This window comes from Bombus pyrosoma, linkage group LG3, assembly GCF_014825855.1.
Source record: "Bombus pyrosoma isolate SC7728 linkage group LG3, ASM1482585v1, whole genome shotgun sequence".
In the NCBI taxonomy this organism is placed as follows: Eukaryota; Metazoa; Arthropoda; class Insecta; order Hymenoptera; family Apidae; genus Bombus; species Bombus pyrosoma.
The window spans coordinates 4,402,850-4,416,487 of record NC_057772.1 but is presented as its reverse complement, the minus strand read 5'-3'; the positions used below and the strand labels follow the sequence as shown (position 1 = coordinate 4,416,487).

General features: G+C 38.0%; 3 protein-coding genes across 7 annotated transcripts in view; 1 reads left to right on the top strand and 2 right to left on the bottom strand.

Annotated features, from left to right (window-relative positions):
* The window catches only part of LOC122566138, an 83,187-nt gene extending 76,313 nt beyond the window's left edge, over positions 1-6,874 (top strand). For all 3 annotated transcript variants that reach the window (XM_043722960.1, XM_043722961.1, XM_043722962.1), the window contains 5 exons: positions 4,322-4,577; positions 5,146-5,330; positions 5,416-5,688; positions 5,768-6,041; positions 6,114-6,874. In XM_043722960.1, coding sequence (XP_043578895.1) covers positions 4,322-4,577; positions 5,146-5,330; positions 5,416-5,688; positions 5,768-6,041; positions 6,114-6,466 — 1,341 coding nt within the window. In that variant the 3' untranslated portion in view covers positions 6,467-6,874. The remainder of the gene's footprint in view (positions 1-4,321; positions 4,578-5,145; positions 5,331-5,415; positions 5,689-5,767; positions 6,042-6,113) is intronic.
* A 39-nt stretch (positions 6,875-6,913) lies between these two features.
* On the bottom strand, positions 6,914-8,779 carry LOC122566139 (THO complex subunit 6 homolog). 2 transcript variants are annotated; one of them, XM_043722964.1, is made up of 6 exons: positions 8,666-8,779; positions 8,253-8,438; positions 7,824-8,051; positions 7,583-7,750; positions 7,349-7,511; positions 6,914-7,261 (listed from the first exon to the last, which is right to left on the bottom strand). In XM_043722964.1, exons 2-6 carry the CDS (start codon positions 8,369-8,371, stop codon positions 6,941-6,943), a joined length of 999 nt encoding a protein of 332 aa, XP_043578899.1. In that variant the 5' UTR covers positions 8,372-8,438; positions 8,666-8,779; the 3' UTR covers positions 6,914-6,940. The 2 variants fall into 2 exon arrangements, with proteins under 2 accessions (XP_043578899.1, XP_043578898.1); XM_043722963.1 differs by having other exon boundaries at positions 8,627-8,754.
* LOC122566135 (DNA ligase 1) lies at positions 8,515-13,591 on the bottom strand. Of its 2 annotated transcripts, XM_043722944.1 has the most exons (16): positions 13,198-13,591; positions 13,075-13,128; positions 12,809-12,895; positions 12,616-12,686; positions 12,184-12,542; positions 11,931-12,102; positions 11,737-11,863; positions 11,496-11,668; positions 11,203-11,426; positions 10,778-10,906; positions 10,322-10,461; positions 10,047-10,248; positions 9,752-9,958; positions 9,474-9,690; positions 9,181-9,416; positions 8,515-9,096 (listed from the first exon to the last, which is right to left on the bottom strand). In XM_043722944.1, exons 1-16 carry the CDS (start codon positions 13,215-13,217, stop codon positions 8,725-8,727), a joined length of 2,790 nt encoding a protein of 929 aa, XP_043578879.1. In that variant the 5' UTR covers positions 13,218-13,591; the 3' UTR covers positions 8,515-8,724. The 2 variants fall into 2 exon arrangements, with proteins under 2 accessions (XP_043578879.1, XP_043578878.1); XM_043722943.1 differs by having other exon boundaries at positions 12,809-13,128.
* Between the last annotated feature and the right edge of the window lie 47 nt (positions 13,592-13,638).

Genomic DNA, 13,638 nt, shown 5'->3' with positions numbered 1-13,638 from the left:
CTAAATCAGCGGCTGCGTCTGTGCGTACCTGAACACGTTCCAATCAATTTCTACGCCGAGCAATGCCAACCGAAGAGAGCTACCAGTAGCCGAGACTCGTGAAACGCGAATCGGGTGACGAACCACATGGTCCGTACGTTTCACGTTCCAGGGAAATTGATATCGTGCGTCCAAGGTGGACAGATAAGATCGAGGTGGCCGCGAGCGAGACGCTAAACTAATGTCCCGTGCACAGTGGCGCGCGAGATAGATATCTTGAGAATTTCATTAGCATGATCCGAGAAGAAGAAGGAGGTTGCTGCCTGGGCTCGCGCCGCCATCACGTTCTCTCCCTTTTTAACTTGTCACCCGGGGCTAGCTCGCGTGTTCCTTCGCGCCATGGACCAGCCTTTCTGTCACTTAAACCGGACCCTCCTTCTTCTCCACCTTGCCCAGACTTATTTCTTTCTCAGGATTCCGACCGGTTGATTAGTCCACCAGGCGAGTAGATTCCTAATTACTCGAGAATGAAACGCTTCTCTTTCGTCTTGTCTCCACCTTTTTGCGTTCCGTTCGGCGCTTATTGAAATCGAAGTTAACGAGGACACGGTCCTGGTTAGTACCGATCCCAGGATCTTCCACGAGGATTTATGGGGCGTGTTGCGCGCCTGCCGTTCCTATTGTATCGCGCCAGTTATCTTTCAGCTAAGAGTTCTGTGTCCCTATTCCGATTGGTTTAAAGGTATATTGGATGTTTATTTCAACAGAGGGAGAGAAAGAGAGAAAGAGAGAGATAAGGGAAGAACCATTATTTCGTACAATTTGATATACAGTTTTCGATCTTTCCGTTCTGTGTAGAGATAAATAGACGCGTCTTTCGGTTCTATTATACCCGTGTATTTGTTATATGTTCTGAGAAATCGAAGATCTGAACGCTATCGCTTACGAAATGTCTCTTATCAACTTTTTTAATGAACTATTTAATTCAAGGCTAGCGAAACGTTACAAATATACTTTGGTATATCTAGAATTAGAGCAAGCACAGCCGTCCATACATTTCTCTAATTTTTCCAAAATATTCGAAATTAAAATTCCATTTATCATTGAAAATAATTGGAAATCACCGACTAGAAATCAGCAGTGTTCCGCAGGACCTCTAGGGGCTGAAACAGAAATCGGCTTAGAATTTCTCTATCTCCGAACACCTTTTAATCACATAATCCACACAGGTGAAAGAAATTATTATTTGACTTTCGCAAAACGTTGTACTCGCGCATCCTTTTTTGGCTACGTTATCCAAAGCATTCGCGTTATTGAAAATTTGTTAGTCCGCGGAATTTATTATCTTGTTCCGGTCGTCCTAAAAAATGGAGTAACGTGGATCGCCGATGACCACTGTTGGCAGTCGGCGTGTTAACCGAGGAAAAAGATATATTTGAGAAAGAAAAAGGAAAAAAGGAGCGGTGAAAGTAGTTTCGAGGTAATCGGTCGGCCGATCACCGGAAGAATCATCTCGTGGCGCGTAACACAAAGGGCTCGGTATAAATTATAACGGCGTTCCGGGGGCATCAGAATGGCTACTTAGCCGGCCCATTCACCGCGTAAAATCGAAAGCCCGGCCCGGGTGAAACGTCTTCATTTTTCATGGCCACGAGAGTCCCGGGGTTGCAAAGCGCGTTTTTCCCCCGGGGCTAACCCGCTTCATTACCCCTTCGCAAAAGAGAGAATATAAAATTCCCGACGTATTCGATCAGCCGTGAACAAATTACTATATAATTTTCCCGCCGGCGCGATTATTCACGTTAATGGTGCAATAATTCATAGGAACGCGTTTGCAGCCCGGGTCCAACGGCCACGTGAATGTCTTCGGAGATCGGTCCACGCGAGAGGATGAAACGCTGTTGAAAGATTGCACGGATAGTCGCGAGCCTCGATTCGTTTAATGGAAACGTGCTTGGAGCCGGGAGCCGCGCGATTACACCAGAAGAAAAAAAAGGGGCAGCTTTTTTCTTAATGGAAAATGAACGGGTTGTTCTTTTAGGTGAATTTTCGTAATAGAATTAAAGTGGTTTCAGCTATAGGATAATACGAGGAAAGGAGGGTTATTTTCTTGATAGATCGCCAATGTGTCGTTCTTTGGAATTTTCGTGATGGTATTATGCAATGGTAAATCGATTTCGGTTGTAAAATAATATGGCAAGAGACGAATTCTTTTCTTAAGGGAAGACTTGTTCAAAGATTGGCTCAAACACGGTAACGCGAGAAGAAGAGGATTCTTCTCTTAATGCGAAACTCTTAGAAGAATCTTTGTATAATGCAATATCAGTTTCTTATCGTATCGAGTCTTACACTATCAAACAACAGCTCCAGTTTCGTATCTCCTCGATAGGGAATTTTTCTTTTCCGAAGAGAAAGATAAATATCTATGAATTTTTGATATTCGCGTTATCGATGTGTCTGCGGTAGCGTCGGAGAGGTACAGAGGGTTGAATTGATTGGGGTTAATTCTCTTCTGGGGTAACAGAAGATAGTTGTAGTTGTTCAGAATACGCTACGATTAAACAACTATAGTCAACGACCTGTTTAGTCAGTCTTAATTTGTATCCCTAGCTGGACTAAGTAGTTAGACAAAATTTAATTTTACTTCAATTTCTCGTTAACTTCTAAATTACGTCGATTAATAACGATAAATGATACGACACATCCTAGCCCTTACCATAATCGCAGAACGTTGTGCTTGTTCGCTGTTTAGAATCTCGCTAAAAGTGTGTTAATCTAACGAAGAAATATGCTTCTAACCACCGTAACCACAGCAGGATTCTTGGGAGACCGCAGTGTCCCTGGTGGCGCGAGTCCTCCACTTCCGGGTCTCATTGTTTCCTATGAAAACGAACGAGACCCAAGAGTTGGAAAGAGAAGGCCGCGGCGTAGAAATTTTACGAGGCGGTCCGTGACGTTCGTTCGTAAATTTCACGGTGGCCATGGCTGGTATTTATGCGAGGTGACAGCCGTAAATTTCCACGGCACGGTAAACCACGCCGGGGACAAGCGTGCGTCGACGAATAATTCATTTCCGCCAGAGCCGGCCCGCGGGCTAATTGAACGCCTATGAGACGAATTAATAATCCACTTTGTAGAAAGAGCTGCACAGGCGAGAGGATTTACCGCGATCCGACCCATCGTGGCACAAGCTCGCGGAAGTGCAATATATATTCTATCTTGAGCAAACGAACCTATGGACGTTGTTGTCGTAAGTAACAGCGACGAGTAATAACGGCTCGTTATTAGCCCGTTTGTCGTTTAATAAATTAGAGAGGCATGCGGGTGTGGGCACAAGATGATCTTGTGGGAAACATCCTGAACGTGTGATCCGAGTTTTAAGTTGTTGGTTTAACCCTTAGCAGACTGGTCATAGATACGTAGTCTCAGATTACACGACAGATTTTGTTTATTAAAAATTGTTGCGTTATGGGGATTCAATAAGTATGCATAATACATATAATACGTATGAAAATAAATACGTTTATATGCCTGGAAATAATTAGAATGTCGTTATTGCGAATGGTTTCATCGCACAATCCACAAGGCGACGAAATTCTATGGCTTTGATAGATTAACGTGTGACTCGTACGATTATTACGGTAAAGATGGAGCGTAACAGAAATGAGGAGAGAACCGAGTATAAAAATGAAAAGTGACGTGAAAAATAATCCTCCGATTACTTTGTTTGTTCGTTAAAGCGTTCACGGTTGAAGATACGGAAATTGTACAGTTTTAGATCGGATGAATTAGTACCTCCTAACGTGCCTCCTATAAATCTCGTTCAATGAATAACACGTTCATAAACTGGACAAATTTTTCATACGGCAGAAAAATAGAATATTTCAATTGATGCAATCGCGCGAACTACAAATTGCTACAATCAAGTGAACAATTGAGTTGGTTTTGCCAGGGTTGGAAATTACATTAACAACGGCTCTAACGAGCCTCCTATTTCAATTTCTGAATGATCTACGCTTGCACTTCGCTTCTAAAACGTCCTTTGATTATTCACGAACCTCAGCCGGTAGTCATTCTATTTATCTCTTGTAAAGGGAAGTGCACTTCTGTAACGCAAACTAGTCTCTTGAATAGCGCTCATTTCCCGTACAGCCACGTCTATTTACATTCGTGTAAGAAGCACACGTGGTGCTCGTTTCGAGCTGGTTATACCAACCAGTTAACACGACGTATTTTCCTCTTACAAAGAGGACAGAAACCGAAAGATACAAATGTTGACGGACGTTGAGAGATTTTCCCCGACGCGAAAAAGCGAATTAAACGTTGGATGTCCGAATTACAGGAACATGGCTGTTCGGTGCAGACGGTGGACCTGGTGGCGGACTGTCCTTTACAGGTAGTGACACCCTCGTCGAGGTCGCCGTCACCGCCCAGATCGCCGACGCCCGCGACGCCCTCGACGCCCTTCGTACCTCCGAGGAGCATGGGGCAACGGCCAAGCACCCTGTTGCGCCCCAAAATCTCTCTGACCTGGGTGCTACGCGGGCAACAGCAACCTGCGTCCAACAACAGTCATTCTACCGCCAATGGGAACGCAGGTCCGTGGAATATGAGTGAAAGAAATAGCCTGAACTATGGGAAGCATGGTCGAGCAATGATTTCGTTATAACGCAGTTCGAGTGAAACGTAAAAAAGTTGGGTCAACTCTTTAGATGCGAGGAATTTGGAACGAACGTAAAGCCTTTTGGGGGTCGAGCAGTCGTCCGAATGTGGAAAAATTGCGTCAAATAATAATTCGCGCGTGAAGGGAGGAACCGAAGAGATCGAGTAACGGGTCGAGTATGGAGGTTTGGTCAGAATTGGGTCAGGCGATAATCCAAATATAGGAACCTCGCGTATGAAATTCGAGGCGAAGTAAAAACCTAACTGTATGAAAATTAAATTAAATAGCAGTTTCGCAATGGAAAAGTTGGATCAGGCAATATTCCACGTACAGAAAATCGAGGTCGAGCAATACCAGTTGAGAAACTTAAGTCGTGTATACGTATACTTGATTCCTAAAGAGGAGAAATGACACGGGCTCCATGCAAGAAGAATAAATATCATAAATTACCGGTAATTTTGCTACTTCGTGGAATTCTAAGAAACAATGTTATCTTCGTATAGGTGGGAACGGCGATCGAGAGGGCTTGTCGCGAGACAGTAAGGAAAGGTCCTCGAAGAGGAGTGTGAAAAGCGTGAAAGAAAAAGATGGTTGTAAGGAGAATGTCGACACGGAGAAGCGAGAAAAGAAAGTCCTGCATAGAATAGAGAAGATCGAGAGGACGGAGAAGGTGGAAGTTCAAGAAAAGGTTCTCCTCTAATTAACATCTTTCGACGTGGAAAACACAACGCGTTAACAATTTATATTCACGTTTATTATCGTTCTCCTTTCAGCCTATCGGCAAGGAGGCACTGGCCAATGAGAGATCGTTGGACAGTCCTCTGGAGAAGCAGTCAGAAAAGGAATTTTCAGGGCTAAAGGAGGCGAAGGAGAAGGAGAAAGTTAAGAGGGCAGTGTCCGAACCATCTCTCGTATCTCGTGAGTCAACTTCCACGCCTAGTGGCCGAGAGAAGCACAGACATCGAAGAACCAAACGGTCCCACAAACCCAGACCTCCGAGCAGATTTGGCTACGAAATCGCCGATCTTGATGCATATCTCACCAAAGTAAGTACTTTTTCAATTATTAACAACGAGACAATATGGCCTCTACAACGTTACTTTGGAAAATATTCCACATCTTTAGGCCTCTATAGAGAAACCTGCCAATATTCCCGTGGTCCTCTCGTTTCCATCCGTCCTATACCAGACTCAAGGTGGTACTCAAGACGAGATGGCTCTCCCTCTTGGAACAGTGGTGAATGCTGTATTCAAGAACCAAACCTGGCTATACGTTCAAACTCCACACGGCCAGGAAGGGTACGTCGGGTACGCAGCTTGTCTACCATTGGGGATATTACCGCAACCAACCAGAGGACCATGTTGGGAGGACTCAACAGACGTATTTCCTCGTCCCTTAGGTAATTTAAAAATTCATTTCCAATAGTATCGGTTCTAAAATTCATTTTTCATTAGTCTGTTGTTCCTTCCAGGTAACATGACCGATACGGAAAAGCTCAGAGATACAAGATCAGAGTGCGGAGCTCGAGGCAGAAATCCAAGGGTAAAACGAGGTTCTAGGGATGCAGTGTCAGCCTGCGGAGAACGCAGTGTCGACAGATTGTACCTCAGGGCCGCGGCGAACGCTAGAACCAAAGGATCTCGGCATACTTTACTCGTCATACGTAGCGATTATGAGGGTCAAGGTGGGAACGCTTTGAGCGTCTCCAAGGGTGACGTTGTTGCACTACTTAGCGATCACGTCAGTGATTGGTTCTGGGTCCGTTCGCGAGACGGCAGAGAGGGCTTTATACCTGCGGTGATAGCAGGTCATGGCTTCCTATGACTCTTACGTTGCTGTTGTTTGTCTAAAATTAGTTGCTCGTTCAATACCATTCGGAAATAAATTATCATTGTATTATATACCACCGCCATCATTTGTCATTTAACATTTTTCTACGTTCGATTTCTTAATTAAACTTTGCTTTTTTTCAAATAAAACGTATAATGCTCCTTACAGTGAGAACTTGCTATTAAGTTTCCAACTAATTTTAGACGGATGTTAACTGTGTTTCTTTATACATATTTCATAAATGATCTATTAGTCGAATCTACCCGAAGCTGAGGATGACCGCGTTACAAGAAATCACAACTAACAAACAGATACTTGTATATTTGTAAAAAGTTTTATATCGTGTTTTATAAAATGCATATTGTATTAATATATTTATTAAAAAATATATATATATACATACATAATGAGATCACTTTCTTCTGTAAATCAATCGGTAGGTTTTTCTGTTGTAATATTTTATTTTTATTAAGCAAACTTTAACATTAACTCGCGGTAATTAAAGTTCGTACAGATGTCTATATTGTTCGAGGAACCGGCTATGCTGAACACTTTTTGTGGATTTTCCTGATATACAATACTATATACGGTATTGCTGGAAGTCGGCACTTTAGCTAACATTTCTCCTTGATAAGTTAGATGGTAAACGTGAGGTGCCGTCCCAGCAGCTATTACACGCTCTTCGTAAATGTTTGCCACGTGGATGCCTTCATCCGGAAGCTCGAACACAGTAGCTGCTTCCATCGTACGCATGTGCCATAAAGATAAACTTGGACCACCACCACATAGCTAAATAATCATTATGCGTCAGGTTTTCTTTAATCATTACATTAAAATAAATATACAGTTTTGCAGAAATAAAAAAAAAGTACGTACCAGCCAATCTTCCGTGAAGTCTATGGCGCCAATCCATTTTCCAAATCTTGGTCTGGCAACTTTGTCTACTAAATGAGGAGTTAATATATTGGTGTTTTCTCTTTTTCGTAAATCCCACAACCTTACTGTTCCATCTTCACCGCATGAAGCTAATTGATTACCCCTGTGAAAAGTGAAAAACTTTATGTATAACCTACATTATGTATTATTTATTAATAATTATATTATACATACATTAAGGATAGGCAATGAATATAGTCTGTATGTCCTTCTAAGCTTCTTAATATTCTACCATCTTCTAGAGTAATTACATAAATATTATTATCACCACAACCAGCATACAGAATGTTATTTGATTTTGAATATACTAAATAATTTACATCTGGTTTTTCGTAACTGTCCCTAAAAATAAATTGATGTTAAATATTATAGATAGTCGATATCGTTCATCCAAAATTTTATCATATAATCTTACTTATTAACTGGAAGTTGTATGGTCCATGATACTTTGCTTTTTGGAGCTTTACTCGAAGTAACTATTTTCCAATCCCATCCACATATTTCTCCTGATGTTGCTGTTACTAAGAAATTGTCTGTTGAAACCATACTTTCCACTTGTTGATCGGGATGTGCAGTGAAATGATAATTGGGGCCTTGTAATTCATTTTCTTCGACTTTATGCGGTCCTAGAGCTTTTAATAACCTACAAAAGAAATTCTACCTTTTAACTGAAGAATAAACTGAATTATAATTTTAACTTTGACATTACCTAAGATTTTTAAATACTGAACGAAAGCTTTTGTCAGTTCTTACTACTTATATTATGTTGTTTATACGCTCTCTTTGACGTCGACATAACCTGTATTTACATACTATCGACTATTTAAGTCAGATATTTACTTACTCGAAAACTGAAATATCTCCGTAAATATTTCCAGCCAATAAATAATTTCCATCCGGGGAGAAAGCTTGTGACAATACAGTGTTATAAAATAATTTTTGATTAATTGTACCCGACATCATTTGTTGATCAACTTTCGTTGCATTCAAAAAGTTAAGGTTAGAAATCCAATTCAATGAAACAATTCATCTAAAAGAATGAAAAGAGTTTACTAAGTTTTGTAGTCTACCACGTAGTTAAAAGTTATGTATCGAAAGGTTAAAAATTCAGTGGTATAATAAACTGTTTTTATTGAATAGTAATCTATAAATTCAAAACAATTTTTTGTAGTATGTGTAAATAAAGTACATATATCGAGACAATAATCATCTACATACAAAATATTTCAATTGTTGATACATTATAAAACAGTCCACCTTATAAAAAATGAAGGCATGTTTTATCCGCATAACGCAAATTTAGCGAAACGTTAGATTCAATAAAAGTCTTCTTCAGCTACTTTTGTTGATGATGTCTGATTTTTTATCTGCTCTTGACTATTGTACATATTTGCAACTTGTTGCGCTGATGTAGCATCCTCGTTGTTTTTATCGTCGCGAATGCGGACAAAACGTGGAAATCGCAAAGATATTCCTTTCTCTGGATCAATAATACCAACGGCTGCCTTATGAACAGGTGACAAAGAAAGATCTGCGCATTTAATTTCCCACACTTGAACTGGTTCGAACCAGTGATCAGGTACGAGAGACGAGTCATAACGATAGTAGGACTTAGTTTGTGGTATTATATGTTCTTTGAAGAACTCTGTGTGCTTTTGAAGATCTTCTTCACTGAATCCAGTACCAATCTACATAAGCAAGAAACATGTAAAGGATTAAAATTATATTTATCCAAACGTTTAAAACATTGCAATGAAGCTAATGACATTTACCTTACAAATACTTTGATATTCCTCATTCTCTTGGTCATAACAAGCTAAAAGAAATCCTCCATAGGTTCCTGTCCTTTTTCCTTTTCCTATATAGCCACCAATGACAACCACGTCTAATGTATCACCCACACCTTCTAAATAATCTTTCTTCAATTTTAACCAATTCCGAGAACGCTTAGCAATCTCATATGTTGCATCCTGTTCTAAGGTCTTCACCATAAGGCCCTCGCAATTGCCTATTAAATATAATTATATATTTTTCTAGAATTATTCATTATTAAATAGAGACTAACCTTTGACTGATTCATCTAAGAAATCTTGCACTTGTTCCATAGTCGAAGTATCTAAACTAGTTGCAAATTTCCATTCTCCAATTACTTCTTTGAAATTCTTTTTCAATAATTCACGACGTTTTATGAAAGGTTGTTGTACCAGTGGTTCTCCATTTAAATATAATAAATCAAACATGAACACACATACTTGAACTTTAATATCTGCTTCGTTCGCATCCTAAGGGCGACAAAGATATATGTAAAACTTTCAAAGTAATTTTTTATACATTTTGCATTACCTTGCGTTTTCTTGTACTGAGTATTTGAAAAGGTAGGATTTGTTTATTCTCGTTATCCCAGGCTACTGCTTCACAGTCAAGGATACAACTTTTAACTTCTTCACCTTGAGTATTTTTAAATCTTCCTATAATATCAGGATATTTGCTGGTATTGTTTTCTTGATTCCTACTGTAAATACTAATTTTACCATCCTCGGCTAAATGAATCTGCAAAATATTTGTAAAAGTTAAGTATGTTCTTTCCTTGTAACATACTACCTCCATTCTATAATATATATAATTATGAAAAATAAACCTGCGCTCTTTCTCCATCGTATTTCCATTCACAAGTAAATTTCAATCCATCGAAACGCGTTAATACTTCTTGCACACCTTTAGTAGGATGTGCCAACATTGGCTTCATAGGTATGCCAGGTGTAATTTTACATTTGCTTGGTAATTCTTCAACCCCCTCTTTTAGTAAAACAGGAATTATTTTGTCATAATTTGGACATTCACTGAAAATAAACATTATTATCACACGTATAAAAGTATTCAATTCCGGTATCTAAAACAGAAACAAATTCTTACCAATATGTTGTTTTAAGAGTAAGCGCAGTTTCGTCGTACTTTTGTTTAAAGGCATCGCTTGACATTTTCTTACTCACGTCTAAAACTTCCGGTGGATAACTCTGTATTGGTGGTGTCATAGTACACGCTAGTGCCAAAGCCTATAATAAACATATATCTTTTACCAGATTTTCTGTATCATACTGTAGCACTGTCTTTAGATTACTTAATGAAAAATTCATTTTCCATAAATATATTAGGTTATCCGAAAAGTGTCTTTCTTTTGCAAACATGCTTTTTACAACAGTGCACCTTCATACAAACGTGAAACCAAGTCTGTGAAATGTCGCGGTGTTTATCTCAACAGAACAAAATGGATCGTACGTAATTCGACAAAATAATATAAAACAAAAAACGTTGTGCGTCTATTATTTCCTCATAAAATGAAAGAAACTTTTCAGACAACCTAATACTTACTTGTAACACAGATTGTTCAGCTAGACCAATTCGAAGTTTGCCGGCTAGGGACCGAATCAGATATCTGGCTTCAGTAAACCGACACGCTACAAAAAGCGACTGAATTTTATCCAATTTTTTAGTTAAAGACTGTAAGAATAAATTACATGATTACAATGAAAATATTCTGAAATTGTATGATTAGAATACTGGTATAAAGTAATTACAATTAACTATAATCAGTGCCGTCCATAAGCGAAAGCTCTTACGTGTCTTTATTTATGTGCCCGTATTGTGGTTACTAGCTTTACGAAATTCGAAGAGAGATAAACGAATCTGATAGTTTCATTCTTTTACACACATTTTATTCATCAATTGAGGAACGAGCATTTCGCGTCCTGCCAATGTAAATGGAACAGCACTGCTCTAAATTAATAGATGCATACCGCAGAACCAGTCATTTGTGCGATCTCTTTCAGCCTAGTATATACATTCGATACTGTCAGTGGAGCAGGTTGAAACATAGTTCTTTGATTGGAACGACTTCCTTCTGCCACGATTCCCAAATCCCCAACTGTTTGGACGTCTGCTTTAATTTGAGCTAATGTTCTACCAGTACATTGTGCTATAGCTTTCATCAAATTTGTTTCTGCCACCCCTAATTCAATCCCTGAAAAGAAGATTATCATATTTAAACAAAAGAAGAAAACGATATACGTACATATCTGGCAATGTTTACCTTCATAAGCAGGTGCTAATTGATTGAGACATAAATATATGCTTGGAAGTAAGTCATCTGGGCTTAAAACTATTACAGATCGGAAATAATTTGATAAAATTTCTATTATTTTTAATCGAGCGCTTGTATCTTCGATCAATTCCAACGTACGTGTCAACGCAATATATGGTACTCTAAAACAATTAAACAATTGTTTTGCCATTGCAACAAATGATACACTATTAAAAAATATGAGACATACTTTTCTCCCTGTTTCCAAAATGCATCATTTATTGGGTCATATTTAGAGGCACTAGGTTTATAAGAGTGACTGGAGGACTTTTTCTTATCTTTATCAGTATTATTTGTATTTTCTTTCTCTTTTGGAGCTGGAAGATATAAAGTTTGTTAAGATAATTATTTATTTATTTAGTAACATATTGATAGATTAAATACCAAGAAAATTATGTATCTTTTTCGCAGGCTTCTCTACATTGTCCTCTTTTTTCTTTTCTTCTTCTTCGCTGTCCTTTTGATTATCTAGAATGTCCTCATCAGAATTTTCTTCTTCGTTAACTGGGTTATTTTCCTCTACATCAAGATTTGCTTTTTTGGGACTCTCTGGCAACTATTAATCAATATGTATTAATAATCATACATATGTATATACATATATAAATATGTACAAAAAAAAAAGATATATATATACTAGATTATGTTCTTCTTCGTCACTGGAATCGACACGTGCTATTATCCTTGACCTTTTTTTAGTACCTTTCTTTTCACTATTTTTAACATTCTTTTTAGTTTTAAATTCCTTAGGCGAAGACTTTGAAGATTCAAATTCGCCACTTGTTTCTGTTTTCTTTTCTACAGTCAACTCATTTTCTTTCTGGTCCTCATCACTTAACACATCTTTCAATTTCTTCTTTGCATCGCTCTTCTTAGGGGTACTTTTTACTTCATTGGCTTTTCTTTTCTTTTTAGTAGTAGTAAGTGGAGTTTTACTTTTTCTTTTTTCCTTTTCCTTAGTTGTTGCTGTTGGTGATAGCTTAATTTTTGGTGTTCCTAGAATATAGGTATAACATCAAGAAAACTGAAAAATATAGATTATATTTATTTAATTACATATCTAGTTTACCATTTACTTTCTTCAGTGGTGAAGGAGATTTTGAGACTGATTTCTTCCTTGAGGAATTTCCAGTAGGTGGACTAAAAAAGAAATAGATTGATAGATGAATATTTTATATTGATATTATACATCAAATTTTAAATACACTGTATCAATTCTAGTGAACCATTTCCTAACAATTGCTATAATTAAATTTAATTACCTGGCAGTTTCACTCCTATCTCCACTATCGTCTCTTTTTCGTTTAGGGTTTCCCGAATTGCTTTGGTCTCCATTCTTTACAATTTTGCTATTAGCGAGTATCCGATTAAGAACATTATTTACAATAGGGAAAAAAGCATTATTCAATTGGAATTGTTTACTTAAAAATATCACAGGTCGCGAATAAGTATTATTGAATACAATTGATCTCAAATTAAACGCAATACGAGTATACATAATCGTACTTGGATAAAATAATCCACGTACCTTTCATTATTAGGTTCAGTCTTATCTTTCGTACTTGCTTTCGAAAAAAATAACCTGTTAAATAAGAAGAAGTATTACAAATATATTAAAATAGTGAATAAGTTATTTTGTTAAATTACATACGTTATACTACGTTGTGCCATTCTAAGGATTTTTATGGTTATCTTGCTGTACTGTTCCCGCGCATATTTCGTGGGTCTAGGGTTATGGTATATTTAACGAAATTTGTATAGAGCCTGAAAACGGATGGTACAACTGACCAGAAAGGTGTTTTATATACAAAAATAAGTCGAAAAAGAATAACATAGTCTTTTCGTTTTAGATTTTGTTTTCGAGAAAATCGAGTTTCAAGATTCGTTAAGTAAAATTTCTGAGATAAAATTTACATATATTCAGTACTTGGTTGTTACATATTCATTTGTAGTCATGGAATTGATATATTGAGGTCTTAAATTAAAACGTCGAGTAATGACACTCATTGATGTAACCGTACTTATGTCCAACGAAACGGACTTTGACTTACTGTGGCTACAACTATTGACTGATACTCGAATGCCATTGCCT